The sequence below is a fragment of the Carcharodon carcharias genome, chromosome 7 (assembly GCF_017639515.1).
Source record: "Carcharodon carcharias isolate sCarCar2 chromosome 7, sCarCar2.pri, whole genome shotgun sequence".
Lineage (NCBI taxonomy): Eukaryota > Metazoa > Chordata > Chondrichthyes > Lamniformes > Lamnidae > Carcharodon > Carcharodon carcharias.
Window position 1 is genome coordinate 166,133,539 of NC_054473.1, and position 18,883 is coordinate 166,152,421.

The 18,883-nt window shown below is 40.2% G+C and overlaps 1 protein-coding gene across 2 annotated transcripts in view; it reads left to right on the forward strand.

Annotated features, from left to right (window-relative positions):
* Nucleotides 1-18,883, forward strand: part of gan (gigaxonin) — a 109,649-nt gene that overhangs the window by 15,284 nt on the left and 75,482 nt on the right. For both annotated transcript variants that reach the window (XM_041190988.1, XM_041190987.1), the window contains exons 2-5: nt 5,805-5,919; nt 8,053-8,403; nt 17,610-17,824; nt 18,616-18,737. In XM_041190988.1, the coding sequence (XP_041046922.1) occupies nt 5,805-5,919; nt 8,053-8,403; nt 17,610-17,824; nt 18,616-18,737 (803 nt within the window). The remainder of the gene's footprint in view (nt 1-5,804; nt 5,920-8,052; nt 8,404-17,609; nt 17,825-18,615; nt 18,738-18,883) is intronic.

Here is an 18,883-nt window from a genome sequence, read left to right on the forward strand (position 1 = left end):
TGACTGAGATGAGGAGAAATTACTTCCTTCAAAGGGAGGTAAATCTTTGGAATTCTATACCCCAGAGGGTTGTGGATGCTGCATCATTGAATATGTTTTAAGGCTGGGATAGATAGATAGATTTTTGGTCTCTCGGAATTAAGGGATATGGGGAGTAGATGGGGAAAATGAAGTTGAAGCCCAAGATCAGCCCTGATTGTACTGAATGGCTGAGCAGGCTCGACAGGCCTTATGGTCTGCTGCTGCTCCTATTCCTTGTGTTCTTGTATAATATCCAGCACACCCACAAGTTTTCAATGTATTGAGCAGTAAATGTAACCTCCTGTTTGTAGCGGGCTCAGGATTTTCTTATCAGAAAAACTGATGAAGCCGAATCAAAAGGAATATCAAGTGCAGATCTGGATTTTGTAACATACTGTTAACATTACATCTGTAAGATTTTGAGAATACTAATTTTGAGGCTTCTAATGTTGGTTTGAAGTAATATTTATGGATTTTATCTTGACCACCTTTTAAACAGTTCAATTTGAATTTCTGCTAGTGAGACAATTTACATCTAAGGCAGGCTGTAAACAGGATGGCAGCTGTTTGCGAGGAACTGATGTTGATGACTTAATTACTTTTAAAGGTACCGAAAAGTCTTGGGTTCAAGGAATTGTATTTGTTTTAATTGCACTGTGCAACTGGGGGCTTCTTCGTCAGCTTTGAAGAAATAAATAAAAAGTTTAATCTCAGCAGCTTGAACTTAATATGACAGCTTCTCTTTAAACACAGCCACGTATTAGGTTTTTGTTTAGTAAATGCGTAATTGCTTAAGCACATCTGGAGAACAGAACACCTGTATTTTAAAAGAAAGACATTCCTTTCCTGGCATTATGGTAGGAATTATCTTAGTTGTCTTGGTATCCGTGGGACTTAGTAAAATTGTTGTGAATGTTTATCATGGGTTGTATTATTGATTAGAGGTTGCAACATTATTTATACAACCACCTGTATCTACAAAGATGTGCCATTAGAATCATAGTTTACAGCACAGAAAGAGGCCACTTGGCCCATCGTGTCTGCGCCAGCTGAAAAATGAGCCTCCCAACCTAATCTCACTTTCCAGTATTTGGTCTATAGCCCTGCAGGTTATGGCACTTGAGTTGTCAATCCAGGCATCTTTTAAATGAGTTGAGGGTTTCTGCCTTTACTACTCTTTTCAGACAGTGAGTTCCAGACCTCCAGATCCCTCTTAATGAAAACAAGTTTCCTCCTCTCCCCTCTAATCTTTCTGCCAATCACTTTAAATCTATGCCGTCTGGTCACAGACCACTCTGTTAAGGTAAATAGGCCCTTCCCATCAATGTATCGGGACCCTCACAATTGTGTACATCTCTGTCAAATCTCCCCTCAGCCACCTCTGTTCCAAGGAGAACAACCTCAGTCTATCCAATCTTTCCTCATAACTGCAATTTTCCAGTCCTGGAACATCCTCACAAATCTACTCTGAACCCTCTCTACTGCATTACGCCCTTTCTGTAATGAGGTGACCACAACTGCATTGAGTGTTCAAGTTGTAGCCTAACTAATGACTTATACAATTCCACCATAACCTTCCTGCTCTTATTCTATGCCTTGGCTAATAAATGAAAGGATTCCATATGACTTCTTAATCACCTTATTGACCTGTCCTACCTTCAGGAACCTGTGGACTTTCACTCCAAGGTCCCTTATTTCCTCTACACCCCTGTGTTCTCCTATTTATTGTGTATTCCTTTGCCTTGTTTGACCTCCCCAGATGCATCACCTCACACTTGTCTGGGTTGAATTCCATTTGCCACTTTTCTGCTCACTTGACCAGTCCTTTGATATCTTCCTGCAGTCTGCAGCAGTCCTCCGTGCTATTTACCATGCAAACAATTTTTGTGTCGCCTGCAAACAACTTAATCATTCCCCCTACATTGACGAACAATTCATTAATATATACCACAACAAAGCAGGGCACCTGGTACCAAGCCATTTGTTCATAATAGAATGTACCTCCAAGGGCCCAGGCAATAAGAGATGGACTTTTGTCTTCAGTCTGCATAACACCTGATGACCCTCGCCCTAAGCCAATGAAAGAGGTTAATTTGGACTATTTCCAAATAAGGAAGTGGGACAGTCAGAATTAGGGATGAAAGTTGGAACATCAGGGTCTTCATTGGCACAGTTTTATCATGGCTTCTGTGGTATGGGTCTTCTGAGACATAGTTCAACGTTACGGAGGAAGGAGGAAGGCATGGTCGGTGCTGGCTGCATTCAAGGAATCCTTGGGCCATGAGGGAAAAGAAACATCCATGCTGTCTTCACTGCTTTTTGTTATGTATATGTACCATCTTGCTTGATAAATTCTACTTGATTCATAAATACTAATTATTCATACCTTGTTAGGTCAGGCACAACTAAGGACCCCATTGTTAGGAATTAAGTATTTGGAGCTTAGATATGTTAAGTAAAAGGATTTTATACCTCAAAACCCCTGAAGCTTATAGATGCTGGTATAACATCTCCTGTAATAGTGTGTGGGTTTCTTTTTTTTTATTTGCTCATTGGATGTGGGCTTCGCTGGCTAGGCCAGCATTTATTGCATATCCCTAATTGCCCATGAGAAGGTGGTGGTGATGAGCTGCCTTCTTGAACCTCTGCAGTCTACTGTGGGTGTACCTACACCACATGCTGTTAGGGAGGGAGTTGCAGGATTTTGACCCAGCGACAGTGAAGGAACAGCGATATATTTCCAAGTCAGGATGGTGAGTGGCTTGAAGGGGAACTTCCAGGTGGTGGTGTTCCTATGTATCTGCTGCCTTTGTCCTTCTAGATGGGAGTTGTCGTGGGTTTGGAAGGTGCTGTCTAAGGAGCCTTGGTGAGTTCCTGCAGTGCATCTTGCAGATGGTACACACTGCTGCACTATGCATTGATGATGGAAGGAGTGAATATTTTTGGATGTGTGCCAATCAAGCGGGCTGCTTTGTCCTGGATGGTGTCAAGCTTCTTCAGTGATGTTGGAGCTGTGCTCATCCAGGCAAGTGGGGAATATTCCATCAGATTCCTGATTTGTGCCTTATAGATGGTGTGGACTGGCTTTGGGGAGTCAGGAGGTGAGTTACTTGCCACAGGATTCCTAGCCTCTGACCTGCTCCTGTAGCCACAGTATTTATATGGCTAGACTGTTTCAGTTTCTGGTCAATGGTAACGCATAGGATATTGATAAAGAGGGATTCTGCGATGATAATGCCATTGAATGGTTAGATTCTCTCTTGTTAGAGATGGTCATTGCCTGGCAGTTGTCAGCCCAAGACTGGATATTGACCAGGTCTTTCTGTATTTGAACATGGACTGCATCAGTACCTGAGGAGTTGCAAATTGTGCTGAATATTGTTGAATCATTAGTGAGCATTCACACCTAACCTTATGGTGAAAGGAGGGTCATTGATGAAGCAACTGAAGATGGTTGGGCCTAGGACACTACCCTGAGGAACTCCTGCAATGATGTCCTGCTGGTTCTCTGCCCCAGAAAAGAAGGGCCCACGGAAGCAAATCTCTTCTCCAATAGGCTTTTAACATCAGAGGATGAGATATCATGGCTTACTCCTGCACAAGACCTGATGCTGGTTTCAGAGGAACATTGGCAAAAGACCTTGGAACATAATTCAACTTTTCCAAAATTCCTAGTCAAACCTTAAAATATGTACAAAATAACAGTTAATCCATCTGATTGAAGTGAGAAAAAACAAATTAAGAACATACTAGGCCTCATTAAAATATTAATGGTACAAAAATCAAAATATATCTAAATATCATGTTGATCTCTAAAAATTGCCTTCATCTTCAGTTTGAAAACAACAAGCATAGCCTTCATTAAAGGATTCAAAGAACAATGGAGCTAGATTACCATAGATTCATAATCAATGGGAAGAAAAATCTAACTCCTCCATGATTCCTTTGAAATAAAATTGTTCTGTATTGGCATCATTTTGCCTTTACTGAAGTAAAAAGTTAACCAAAATGTTCCATTATAACGAGGGTACACAAAATATACAAAGTCAATATAAAAACAGAGAAAGGTTCTGTACCTGGCCACTAAACATATAATCCAACAATTCCTGCATAACAGCAACAGAAATCCCATCTAGGATAATTTTATATGCTGAACCATCATCTGTCAGAGCCGTATAATTCAATTTAGTCCTGAAGTACAAACATCAGACTGCAATAAATATCTAAAATCCTCCAACAACCACAACCATCTTCCTTTGTGATTGGTATGACTCCAGCCAATGAAGAGTTTCTCCGCACCCCCCCCCCCCGCCCCGATTCCCATTGACTCCATTATTGCTAGGGCTCCTTGATGCCACACTCAGTCCAATGCTGCCTTGATGTCAAAGGTTCACCCTCACCTCACTTCTGGAGTTCAGCTCTTTTTGTCCATTTTGAATCAAAGCTGTAATGAGGTCAGGGGCTGAGTGACCCTGGCGTAACCCAGGAATGGAGTGTTTCGGTTACATAATGTAACAGTTTTGCTCTTTGCTCTTCTCTAAAGCGTTCAACAGGCTACAGAGACCAACCTCATAAATTTGTGTGCGAAATGTAGGAGACTGCAAAGGACACAAGACGCGAAGTGTTTTTGGTCCAAATAAAACATGCAACCCCTTTCTTACAAGACCTCCAGGTTTACAAGTGGATAGAATTATACAAATGTAGCTAAGAGTTATTTCCCCACTTTTTCTTCCGTTTCGACAGCTATTAACATTTGAAAATAATAAACCTACTGCTGCATCAGACATCATGTCCTTTTCAGGAGAACAGGCAAGTAATTTGTTCCAAGGCCTTTTGCCAATGTTTTTCTGAAACCAGCACCAGGTCTTGTGCAGGAGTAAGCCATGATATCTCATCCTCTGATGTTAAAAGCCTGTTGGAGAAGAGATTTGCTTCCGTTGGCAGTCGTGGGTCCTTCTTTTCTGGGGCAGAGAACCAGCTGGCAGTCATTGCTTAACTTTTTTTCTAATTTCAATTCAGAATTTACAAATGAACATCTGAAATGAATTTTGCTGGGAGATATGAGTATGATGGAGTGTAAAATGTTTGGGAGAAAACCAAGATTTTCTGTTAAATGGTATAATGGGTCTTAATCCTAATAAAAAAACCATAAAGTTTGTCAAAATTTTTGTTCTAAAGCAATTAGATTATATCTTACGCTTACCAGAAAGGGTGTATTTAGAAACTTTTTTTATTGGAAGGCCTTAATAGTTTAGAACCAAAGCAAGTGATGTGACATAATAAATTAGCTTACACATATTTGCCTATTATCTGTGCAGTTCCAGTAATCAACTTTACACAGTGCTAATATTGTTGCTATGTATTTCATAAACACATTTCTTCACTATTTTGCCATAAAGATAATGGATAAAACAGTGGAAATTGATTTTTCACATTGAACAAAGTTAATTATTTGACTGATCTCAGCATTAAGGAATCTATCTCCCTTTGACTTGATTTCTGCGTGACCTTGACTAGGAATTTTGGAAAAGTTGAATTATGTTTTTACTTTCAAATATGTTTTCCAGCACCATCGAACAGTCTTGTATGTTTTTGTTGTTTCTTAACAGACACTCTGTAACAACACCAGCTAAAAATGAAATCATGTTATGAAGAGCATGTATTGGTAACGGTGCTTTTAATTTTGGCTTCAAACATGCTGAATTGTGATTGCTTTGTGTTTTACTATACCGTGAAGTGTAACCATTTTAGATATTTATTGCAGTCTGATGTTTGTATTTCAGGACTAAATTGAATTATACGGCTCCGACAGATGATGGTTCAGCATATAAAATTATCCTAGATGGGATTTCTGTCGCTGTTATGCGGGAATTGTTGGATTATATGTTTAGTGGCCAGGTACAGAACCTTTCTCTGTTTTTATATTGACTTTGTACATTTTGTGTACCCTCGTTATAATGGAACATTTTGGTTAACTTTTTACTTCAGTAAAGGCAAAATGATGCCAATACAGAACAATTTTATTTCAAAGGAATCATGGAGGAGTTAGATTTTTCTTCCCATTGATTATGAATCTATGGTAATCTAGCTCCATTGTTCTTTGAATCCTTTAATGAAGGCTCTGCTTGTTGTTTTCAAACTGAAGATGAAGGCAATTTTTAGAGATCAACATGATATTTAGATATATTTTGATTTTTGTACCATTAATATTTTAATGAGGCCTAGTATGTTCTTAATTTGTTTTTTCTCACTTCAATCAGATGGATTAACTGTTATTTTGTACATATTTTAAGGTTTGAATTATGCATCAAAATATTAATATCTTAGAAATGTAGAAAACATAGAATGAACAGTTCAAATCTTTTGGTACAATCTTTTTGCCCCAGATTTTAAATTTATAGATGTTTTAATTTATAATAGAATATAGGAGCTAAAAGTCAGCTTCACTCACGGAAATCGCACCCATTTTATATAATATTGCGATGATGGTTTGATTAATCATTGAGCAGTATGCTTCAGAGATGAGCTGAGTCACTTGATTCTAATGCAAATACAGCATAATTCGTTAATGTGTCTTTTTGGCAGCTTTCTAAATTTGATAGACTGACATTCAAATTCTGCATACTCCAGTTACTGTTTCAGAGGGGTTCAGCAGCCTGCCTTTTTTTTTCATATAATTTGTTAAATTTGGAATTTTTGAAGAAGGCTTGTCTGACTGTAAGCCCTGAAGCGAATAAGATGAAGTGGAATTGTTACTAGTTAAAGTTGAGTTGTTACAACGTTATGTCTAGTGTCTGCCAAAAATTGTTTCCCTTGGTCTTTTGAGAACCCCAAAACCAACTTCTAACAGCAAGGCTTGCTCTAGTAATTCCTTCTCCCGGCCTCGCCAGGGCGAATCTTCCAGTGACCTTAAATCTCTGCAGGTTTCCCCTCTTTCCCCCAGAGGACAAGCTTTCACTAGCATTCTGCCTGGTAAGTAGAAGAGCACAGCATTTGCCCTGCTGCTCATAATGGCTGCTACTTCTCTGTCTGTCCAGGGTTTTTTAATCAGACCACTTGGGAATTTGTAAGTCTGTACCAAGCAAGAGCAGCGGCCTCAGTCTGTAAGTCTAACCATGGCAAAGCCAAATGTGCCATCTTTTCTTTTCAGGTGTCAAACCTGACAGACAGATTTCAATAATATTTGACCTGTGTCCCCTGTCCCCAAGGTAACCAAGTCACACAGGTTTGTTGTCAGGCAGAACTTGTAGCTTTTATTACCCCATCTTACCTTGAATTAAAGAAACAGCTTAAAACATAACCCTTTATAAAACCTCACAATTGTAACACCTTCTTTTCCTAACCCAGCTCTCACCTTCCGCCCTGCATAAACTTGTGCTTAACGAAAACATTTCTGTCCGTATAGTAACTCAAGTCAACTCCCATTCATCCATCATATGTGCTTGCTAGTCTGAATTGAGTACTGATCTGGCAACAGCTCAGTTTTAAAATTCTCATCCTTATTTGCAAATCCCTCTAAGGTCTCATCCCTCCCAATCTTTGCAATCTCCTTCAGCCCTACAAACCTTTGAGATTTCTGTGCTCATCCAATTCTGGCATCTTGCGCTTTCCAAGATTAGTGGTGGTGCTTTCAGTTGCCTGTGTCCTAACCTCTGAAATTCCCTCCCTGAGCCTTGCTACTTCTTTGTGCTCCTTTAAAACCTAGCTCTTTGACTAAACTTTACAGCATCTCTCCTGATATTTTCTTCTACAGCTCAGCATTAAATTTTGGTTGATAACGCACTCATAAAGCAGTTTGGGATGTTTTATTGGGCTAAAGGCACTATATAAGTGCAAGTTGTTAACTTTTAGCAGCCCCTGGTAGGGGAAATACTAGGAGCCCAAGTGAAGATTGATTGAAACTCTTATGATGGTTCTCAGCAGCGGCCAGCAATGAATAAACTGTATATTCTAGGAATGTAAAAATTGAAATTCTTTCAGTGCTATTCTTGAGTTCTTTGTGTTGTGCAACCATTTTTTTCCTCCTTTCAGATTAAGCTGAGTGAAGACACTATTCAGGATATTGTGCAGGCTGCAGATCTTCTCCTCCTCACTGATTTAAAAGCCCTGTGCTGTGAATTTTTAGAAAGTTGCATTGCTCCTGAGAACTGTATCGGCATACGTGACTTTGCTTTGCACTACTCTTTGCAACATGTGTACTACATAGCCACCGAGTATCTGGAAACACATTTCCGTGATGTCTCCCATACCGAGGAGTTCCTGGAGCTAGGCCATGAAAAAGTGAAAGAAATTATCTCTTTGGAAAAGTTGAATGTGGGAAATGAAAGGTATATCTTTGATGCAGTGGTGAAATGGATTTGTCAAGATCCTGTGGTTCGAAAGGTACAGAAAATCTAGCATTTCTCTTACTTTCAGTGATGATCGTAGTACTAATTTTGTAATTTACCATGTTTTTTTCACTACTTATTCAACAGAACGTTTTAGTATCACATAATACAAGGATTTTAAAAGGGTATTTGGTTACAGTAGCATTTTGTCATGATTCCCGACTTTAAAAAAAATGTGAATGTCAGCAAATTATAATGCAGTGATAAACCAGGAATAAGAGACCTGGAGGTAATTCTAGGACAGTAATACTGTTGTGGGGTCAGAGAGTCCAGCTGAAGAGAGATTTATTTTAAACCCTTTCCAACCAACTGTTTAGTTTTCTACCTCTTGAACTTGCTTTCCCACTTACTTATAATATGCAGAATTCTGGTTTAATGTGATGGTTTCATTTTATTTGTGCACTGACAACCTCTAGTTTTCTCCCAGTTTCTCCAGCCTATCCATGTAACTGTAATTCATCAGCCCTGGAACCATTCTAGTAAATCTCTTCATTACCCTCTCCAAAGACTTCACATCCTCCCGAGTGTGGTCCCCAAAATTGGATGCAGTACACTAGCTGGGGCTGAACTAATGCATTATGTAGTTCTACCATGACTTTCTGGTCTTTGCACACTATTCCTCTATTTATAAATAAAACCCAGGAACCTGTATGTTTTATTAACTACTTCGTTAACCTGTTCTGTCATCATCTGAGATTAATGCACACGCCCCAGTCTGTCTCCTTGCAACCCCTTTAATTTAACATGCATTGTCTCTCATCATCAAATTATTGTTAGTGGGAGCTTGCTGTGCGCAAAGTGGCTGTTACGCTGCCTACATTACAATAGTGAATTGTTATGATGTGGCAGGTGATGTGTGTCAGGCAGACCAAACCCATAAGGGAAACTTGGCCACGCTATCACAACAGTTTTGCAATTCATATTTATTACGAGAAGATTTATGCACTGAATTCGGAAGTATGAGCCCACTAATGCCTTTAGAAATTTAAAATAAAACTAAATTAAAACATTTATTAGCAAAATAAAAGATTTCAAGCACATGCATAAGATTACATTTACTTAATACTATAACAACTCCCAAAATCCTTAATTAACCTGACTCCCAACTACACATGCCCTTTAAGGCAACAGTTCAAAAGTAGATTGTAAATTTAAATAGGCAAGCCAGCAAGTTTACCACAGAACCTACTTGACAGTGAAATTCCAAAGACTTTCCTCCACCTTTTGGCTACTGGGCATAGCAGACTTCTACAAAAGTGGCTGGAGGCTTCCTCAAGGCTGTTTTACATGGTCCTTTTTAGATCTTACCTGCGCACCCCCCCCCCCCCCCCCCCCCCCAGCATCACCCTCCATCCTCCTTTATATGTTTTTCTGACTTTACTCTGTAAATTCTGTTGTTTTATATGTCTTTAGAAATTTACTTTTCTCATAACATAAAAATCTTTCATGTTGCCAGTATGGTCAGTACCTTTGGGAAAAATAAGCTGTTTGACCTTGCTTATCTTGTTAGTTGTAAACATCCTACAATCGCTTTGAAACCCAAACAAACCCTTCACTTATCTAAAAAATGCAAGTGTCCTTCACACCCTACATGCTAAGCCCTCATCCATGTTTACTCATTAGCATTTCAATTGACTTTTACCCCTAATTTCTTTTGATAATTTCAAGCTTGCAGTTTATCTGACTCTAATTCAATTAAATCACACAGGGACAACTATCTACACTCACACCCATAACCTACTTTACAATAAACCACAACAATATAAATAAAAAATGTTAGCTTCATGACTGAATACATTTTTAAAAAACCTTCATTGGCTTGAAAGTGCTTTGCAACATCCTCCTTTTGTAAAAGGCACCATATAAATGCAAGTTCTTTGTTTTTGTACTCTTTCTTTTGTAGCACTATTACAGTTGTGAGAGCACTATTCAGATTTATTGACCAATATCAAAATAATACATCCATGATATATGATGGCGAAGTAGCTGGATGATTGTGTGTCAAGGGCTTAAATGATTTTATTTGCATTGGGAACTAAATATGCAGGAGGTCATTGGAATCATTTGTATTGGGAACAATACAATGTTAGTCAGTGCAAGTGGGTGAATAATGACTAAGGCTTCTGAAAATAAAGCCATAGTAACACACCCATGTGTGAAAGCTAGCAAGTTGTTTAAAGTAGCAAAATGTAATGTTACAGTAACTCTCTACACTGTAGTGTCAGAAAATACTCTTCTCATCGTCATTGCTGCTGGAGTTTCTACATTTATCATGTACTAACAGCTAACACATTCTTTTGTAACACTGTTATGACCACGGCCAGTGTAAATTGCTGTGCAAACCGAACCCCAGAAGGAAACTTGGTTTACGGGCCATTACCTTTTTTCGTATTCTGAAACCGAGAAGAAGATTGATCTCAGCAGTAAGAGGTCCGGTAACATTTTTAGGATTTTAAAAATTGAAAGTAAAAGTTTTAACAAAAATATAAGAGAACTTAAGTACACAAGTTTACAGTTACACAAGGGTAGTCTTATAAAACACCCTGCTTGGTCAACCCACAAGTTAACACCTTTCAGGCAACACTAAGAGATGTCTAACTATCCAGTAATATTACACAAAGCAAACTGCTGTAACTTAAATAAGGGTGCACCACATAATCTTTACCCTCTTTGCCTCTTGTGGTGGAATCCACTTCAGAATAAAACTGCTTGCTGTAACCCAAGACTTTTCTGGCTTGACTGCTTGGGTGATTTGAACTGTATCCTCTCCCAGCCCAGAGCTCCAGCTATAGCTCAATAGCTCAGATAGCTTCAGCTATCTCCACATATCTCAACAGCTCCAGCTCACAGCAACTCTAAATACCACTTTTTTCCTTTCATCTCAGTTCCGTTGTTCTCACACCTCTTTGAAACTCAAAGCCTTCCAAATATAAGATCTTTCATGTTTCCATCTTGTCTTTTCTTTTGAGCCAATAAAATATAATATCCCCACTACTTTTTGCCTATGGAACTCTTGCAAGATGTAAACGCATTTCTTATCACCTCTGACGCACACGCACACCACACTCCCAGCCTTCTTTATAGAATTACAGAATATTCCCTAAAATATTTTCAAAAATTCATTCTCACAACACCACCACTACTACTACTCCTACTACTACTACTACTACTACTAGACAAAGTAAGCACCATATCTGTGCTCCTGCTCCAATAAGACTGTTATACAAATTGTTGTGTCTATAAGCCACTCTATTTTAATTGATCGACCTGGCTGGTTTATTTTGTTCTCTTAGGTCTGCAGTGGTGATTTTTTAAAATGCTTTTCTGCCCTTTTTTTTTTTTTGAGCCCTTTTCTTTCCTGTTCTAGTCTGTGATGATAACTTGAATAGTTTGTGTGATAGAAAAACATGATTTCAATGGGGGCATTTTTGGGATGCATTACTGTTATGTTTATATTAGCATGGCCCAAGATATCCAGCAGGACGTCTTTCAGGGCTAGTGGTAGCTTGGGGTAGGGGGCACGGTCAATTATAACACAGTGCTATGAAAAGTGTAATTATATGCACAGATCACTTTTATGTCAAAATGTTTATTTTTTTTGTATTGTGCTGTGTTTTAAAACTGCAGGAAGACTTCATTATTGAAGCTGGAAAGTAACGTAAGAAATATAGTTGGAATCACTGGCTTGGTAGGATAAAGAGGAGGTGATGGCATCATGGTAATGTCACGAGACTAGTAATCCAGAAGACCCAGGCTTATACTCTGGGGATACCAATTCACATCCCACCATGGTAGCTGGTGGAATTTAAATTCAATTTTTTTTTTAAAATCTGGAATTAAAAGCTCGTCTCGGTGATAGTGACCATGAAGCCATTGTCCTTAAAACCCATCTGGTTCACTAATTTCCTTTAGGGAAGAAAACCTGTTGCCCTTACCTGGTCTGGCCTGCAGACTCCAGACTGACAGCAATGTGGTTGACTCTTAAACATCCTCTGAAACTGCCTAGCAAGCCACTCACTCAGTTGTATCAGATTGCTACAAAGTCTACCAAAAGAAATGAAACCAGATGGACCACACAGCATCAACCTAGTCACTGGAAACAACAATGGCAAAGCCAGCTCTATCAACCCTGCAACGTGCACCATCCTAACATCTGGGCGCTTACGCCAAAGTTGGGAGTGCTATTGCGCAGACTAGTCAAACAACAGCCTAACATAGTCATACTCACAAAATTATACTTTACAGTCCCACACACCACCATCATCATCCCTGGGTATGTCCTGTCCCATCGACAGAAGAGAGCCACCAGAAGTGTCCTTTTTTAATTCCTTCATGGGACATTGGAGTCACTGGCTAGGCCAACATTTTTATTGCCCATCCCTAATTGCCCTTGAAGCTGCTTTCTTGAACTGTTGCATTCCATGTGGTGTAGGTACATCCACAGGGCTGTTTGTGAGAGAGTTCCAGGATTTTGAACCAGCGACACTGAAGGAATGGCAATATAGTTCCAAGTCAGGATGGTGTGTGGCTTGGAAGGGAATTTGCAGCTGGTGGTGTTCCCATGCATCTGCTGCCCTTGTCCTTCTAGATGGTATAGGTCACAAGTTTGGAAGGTGCTGCCGAAGGAGCCTTAGGGAGTTGATATTATGTACTGCTGCCACTGTGCATCGGTGGTGGAGAGAGTGGATGTTGAAGGTGATGGATATGGTGCCAGTCAAGCAGGTTGTTTTGTCCATGATGGTGTCGAGTTCCTTGAATGTTATTGGAACAGCACTCATCCAGGCAAGTGGACAGTATTCCATCAGACTCCTAACTTGTGCTTTGTTAGTGGTGAATAGGGTTTGCGGTGTCAGGAACTGAGTTATTCACTATGGAATTCCCAGCCTCTGACCTGCTCCTGTAGCCACAGTATTTATGTGGCTGATCCAGTTCAGTTTCTTGTCATTGGTAACCCCCACCAGGAGGATGTTAATGCGGGATTCAGCAATGCTAATGCAACAGAATTGTCAAGACGAGATGGTTGAACTTTCTCTTATTGGAGATGGTTATTGCCCGGCACTTAAGTGGCAAGCAACATTTGCGCCACACATCAGTCTGAATGTTGTCCAGGTCTTGCTGCATATGGGCAGATTGCGGGAAAGTGGTATACATTTGGGTGCCCTTGGAACCCTCAATATTAAGTCTGGAATGTACTCTGGGTGGGGGACTTCAATGTCCGTTATCAAGAATGGCTCAGTAGCACTTCTACTGACCAAGCTGGACAGCCCTAAAGGGCATAGCTACTAGACTGGGTCTGCGGCAGGAGGTAAGGGAATCAACAGGAGGATAAAAACTTACTTGACCTTGTCCTCCCTGGTCTACATGTCACAGATGTATCTGTTCATGATAGTATCGGTAAGAGTGACCATCACACAGTCCGTGTGGATACGAAGTCCAGTCTTCACATTGAGGATACCCTCTGTGTGTTTAGTGGTCCTGCCACTGTGCTAAATGGGGTAGATTTTGAATAGATCTGGCAATTCAAAATTGGGCATCCATGAGGTGCTGCGGACCATCAGCAGCAGCCGAATTGTATTCAACCACAATCTGTAACTTCATAGGCTGGCACACCCTCCATTCTACCATTACCATTAAGCTGAGGAATCAACCCTCATTCAATAAAGAGTGCAGGAGGGCATGCCAGGAACAGCCCTGGCATGCCTAAAAATTAGGTGTTAACCTGGTGAAGCTGCAACACAGGAATACTTTGCCATGCAGTGGACAGAGCTAAGTAATCCCACAACCATTGGATCAGATCTAAGCTCTGCAGTCCTGCCACATCCAGTTGTAAATTGTGATGGACAGATAAACATCTAACTGGAGGAGGAGGCTCCATAAATATCTCCATCCTCATGTGATGGGAGAGCCCCGCACATCGGTGCAAAAGAGGAGGCTGAAGGGTTTGCAACCATCTTCAACCAGAAGTGCCGAGTGGATGATGCATGTCAGCCTCCTGCAGCCCCCAGCATCACAGATGCAAGTCTTCAGCCAGTTCGATTCGCTTCACATGATATCAAGAAACAGCTGTAGGCACTGGATAGTGCAGGATTGAGCCCTGATAAGATTCCGGCAATAATACAGGTAAGAATTGTGCTGCAGAATTAGCCGGGCCCCTAGTCAATCTGCTCCAGCTACAACTCTGGCATCTACCTAGCAATGTGGGAAATTGCCCAGGTGTGTCCTGAACACACAAGCGGGGCAAACATAGAAGCGGCCGTTGACAGTGCTATCAAGTGGCACTTACGCATAAATAACCTGTTCCCTGGTGCTTAGTTTGGGTTCCGCCAAGGCGACTCGCCTCCTGACCTCATCACAACCTTGGTTCAAACATGGACAAAGGAGCTGAACTCCTGAGGTGAAGCGAGAGGGATTGCCCTTGGCATCAAGGCAGCGTTTGACTAAGTGTGGCATTAAGGAGCTCGAACTCAACTGGAGTCAATGGGAATCATCTCAGTCCCGGGACATCGCTGCAGGAATTCCTCATGGATTGCAAATTGGTTCATGATTGAGAACGTGTTAGCAGACAGGAAACAGAGAATAGGAATAAATGTGTCTGAGTGGCAAGAGGTGACTAGTGGGATACCGCAGGGATCAGTGCTTGGGCCCCAGCTATTCACAATATATATCAATTTTTTGGATGAGGGAACCAAATGTAATATTTCCAAGTTTGCTGATGACACAAAACTTGGTGGGAATGTGAGCAATGAGGAGGGTGTTAAGAGGCTTCAAGGTTATTCAGACAGGTTGAGTGAGTGGGCAAATACATTGCAGATGCAGTATAATGTGGATAAGTGTGAAGTTACTCACTTTGGTAGGAAAAACAGAATGGCAGAGTATTATTTAAATGGTGATAGATTGGGAAATATTGATCTACAAGAGGACCTGGGTGTTCTTGTACACCAATCACTGAAAGCAAGTACGCAGGTGCAGCAAGCAGTTAAGAAGGCAAATAGTATGTTGGCCTTCATTGCAAGAGGACTTGAGTACAGAAGCAAGGATGTATACTGTAGCTGTACAGGGCTTTGGTGAGACCACACCTGGAGTAATGCGTGTAGTTTTGGTCTCCTTACCCAAGAAAGGATATACATGCCATAGACAGAGTATAGTGAAGGTTCACCGGACTGATTCCTGGGATGGCAGGATTGTCATATGTGGAAAGATTGGATTGACTAGGCCTGTATTCACTGGAGTTTAGAAGAATGAGAGGAAATCTCATTGTCCGTCCCTGTCAGAATTTATATAGTTCAGACGGCTGCAGGGATGATATTTCCCCTGGCTGGGGGCCTATAACCAGGGGTCACAGTCTCAGGATGTGGTATAAACCATTTAGGACTGAGATGAGGAGAAACCTCTTCACTCAGAGGGTGGTGAACCTGTAGAATTTTCTACCACAGAAGGCTGTGGAGGCCAAGTCACTGAATATATTTAAGAAGGAAATAGATTTCTGGACCGTAAAGGCATCAAGGGGTGTGGGGAGAGCGCAGGTGTACGGTGTTGAGATAGAAGATCCGCCATGATCATATTGAATGGCAGAACAGGCTCGAAGAACGGAATGACCTACTCTAGCTTCTATTTTCTATGTTTCAAGGTTGGCCCAACCATCATCCGCTGCTTCTTCAATCACATTCCTTCCATCATAAGGCTAGAAGTGGGGTTGTTCACAGATGATTGCACAATGTTTTTGACAACTTATGCTGATAGTTTTATTAGGTGCATGTTGTTAATTGAACTACGATTACTTCAAGTAACCAGATATGGTGCTACAGATAATCAGCAATAAAAAAAAATTCTAACCATTATAATATTACTAGATACCAAAAATACATGACCTGTTTGAATTTTGTACTCTAATACTGAGTATTAAAAAAGGACATAGTTGTTCAAAATGTAAAAATGTTGGTGTTCCGTCATTTCTTTATTATGTTTTGTACCACCCAGGTTTAGGTCTTTACAAAAGTTACATGTAGGTTTTGATTCAAAAGTCAAGCACGAATGTGAAACTTCCATGTTGTATACATGGAATTACTTTTCATCCAGTCTAGACTCTTAAAGGGATTCAGTGACATAGTTATATTGTAACTATGAACAATGAATTTCAGATCTGCATGTTGATCCCTGGGTTGAAAATTCACTTCTCGTCACTCAGATGATCTCATCAAAGATATCTCAACAGATATTGCCTAGTTTATGCTGTAGTTATTTTTGTATCAATGGTTTTCTGCTGTTACCTCTCCTATACTGAAGGTGGCGACTCATGCTAGAGTATAACTTTCCACAGCTGTTTGTAACCTTGCTCGAATGGTCTTTCGTTATAAATGAGCCTGCACAGTATCGGTGAGCTAGATAGCTCAGGATATTTTTATTCTTGGCTGATAACTGCATTTAAATACACTCAGCATGAAGTGAATCATTAATACATTTACATTCTGATTGTATATGTATTGTCAAATGATCTTTGTATTTGCTAATCGCCTGGAAAGGTTAAAACCTGTGCTTGTTCGGTGTCTAATAACCAACAGTACCCGTTTGAACCAGGATAGGTCTGGTCACTTTGGGATTAAGGTGGCTCCAAGATGACACATTTAGCAAGGAAACAATGGAACCAAGTTAACCCATGGCAGGCAGGTGCAAGGTACTCCAGGACACTGTTCAGGTTAACTCTCACCAGGCTCCAGATGATTCTGCAAACCATCGTCCTTCGGGTATCCCTAAGACTGGTCTCTGCCGATCTGCACCTAAACCCTCCGGGATGTGTCACATATCCCAATAGGAAGAGGTGTACTGAATATTGGTCAGATAGAAACCCAGTAGTGGGTGTAGTTTGCATTGGAAATATTTAAGCAAGGTATGTGTTAGACACCCAGCTGCTTCCCAAAAATTCTAAATATTTTCACTTTTTTTCCATTTTTCCAGACTCTTGAAAAATCCTTTCTCTTGCTGTAACATTTATTTGGTGGTTGTTCCCAAGTCAAAATTTGCTCTCTACACTTATTTAGAAATGTTAACTTCAAAGTTGATGATTACAAGTTTCATGACTAAATGATTATCTGTTTTATTTTTATTGAAATAACAGGAAAATGTGTGGTTGATTATTAGAAATTGGAAAGTTGCAAATATGTTACACATCCGATATTTAATTATGGAAAAATGTAATTATTTTAGGTTCACATGAAAGATGTGATGTCTGTGGTTTGGGTAAATGGCCTGGATCCTAGTTATCTGCGAGAGCAAATGCTGAACGAACCTGTGGTACGAGAAATTGTCAAGGAGTGTACCAACATTCCCCTTAGCCAGAGAGAAGGCGAGGCTCAGCTGGCTACCTTCAAACCTAGAGGATATTCTGAATGTATAGTGACAGTGGGTGGAGAAGAAAGGAGGTGAGTCCAGCCCAGCAGGCTCAGATTAACTGTCCATATTGTGGCAAAGATGAACCGTTTTATTTGTGTAATTCTCAAACCTGTTTCACCCCCGCACCTGCCTCCTCTAAATCTTGCAATTGGCAAATAATTTCATTTGTTGAAATGTAATTGCTATAAACGATAAATTGTGGTAAGCTGCAGTCGGAGTGGCCCAGAGTGTTACACTGTACCACAGATGGTTGGACATGGCTTGTGGCTGCAAAATACTATGTAGTCAGTTTTCAGTTGAAGTAAGCTTTGGGAGAAAATTGTGTCAATTCAAACTGTTCCAGCATGCAGCAAAACAGAAGTAAGGGACAAAATTACCCATCCGCCTTATCAGACATGGAATAGTGTATTACTTACAGCAAAGTCATATGGCGGAATAGGAATGAAAAATAAATCAATATTTTTATTCAGTGATGCATTACTAATAAATGACTACAGTGGAATTGTTTGAAATGGTTAACAGAAGAATTATAGAATCTTATAGCAACAGAGAGGCCATTTGATTCATTATTCTGTGGCTGCTCCCTGAAAGAGCTATGCATTTGATCCTGTTTTTCTGTCCCATGCTTGTCATCTAAATGTTTATTTTTCAAGTATTTGTCCACTTCTCCATTAAAGGTTATTGTGCATTCTGCTTCCACCATTCTTTCTGGTAGGCATGCCATGTCCTAACGAGCTTTTCTGTTTTTAAAAAAAAAACACCCTACATTTCTGAAGGTAAAACTATCTCATATATTGATCAGTGTTTCATTATTCTTTAGTACACGGAAACCTACAGCTGTGATGCGGTGCATGTGCCCATTATATGACCGTAATAGACAACTTTGGATAGAATTGGCCCCAATGAGTATTCCACGCATTAACCATGGAATATTGTCAGCAGGTAAGACACCATCATCTCAGCTGATACAGCACACACCATTTACAAACATTTGCTAATGAATGACCTGCCTGTTATCATAATTATTTTATATATAATTTCTGAAGGCAGCATTAATAAAAATACATGCACAAAATGCCTGAAATCCA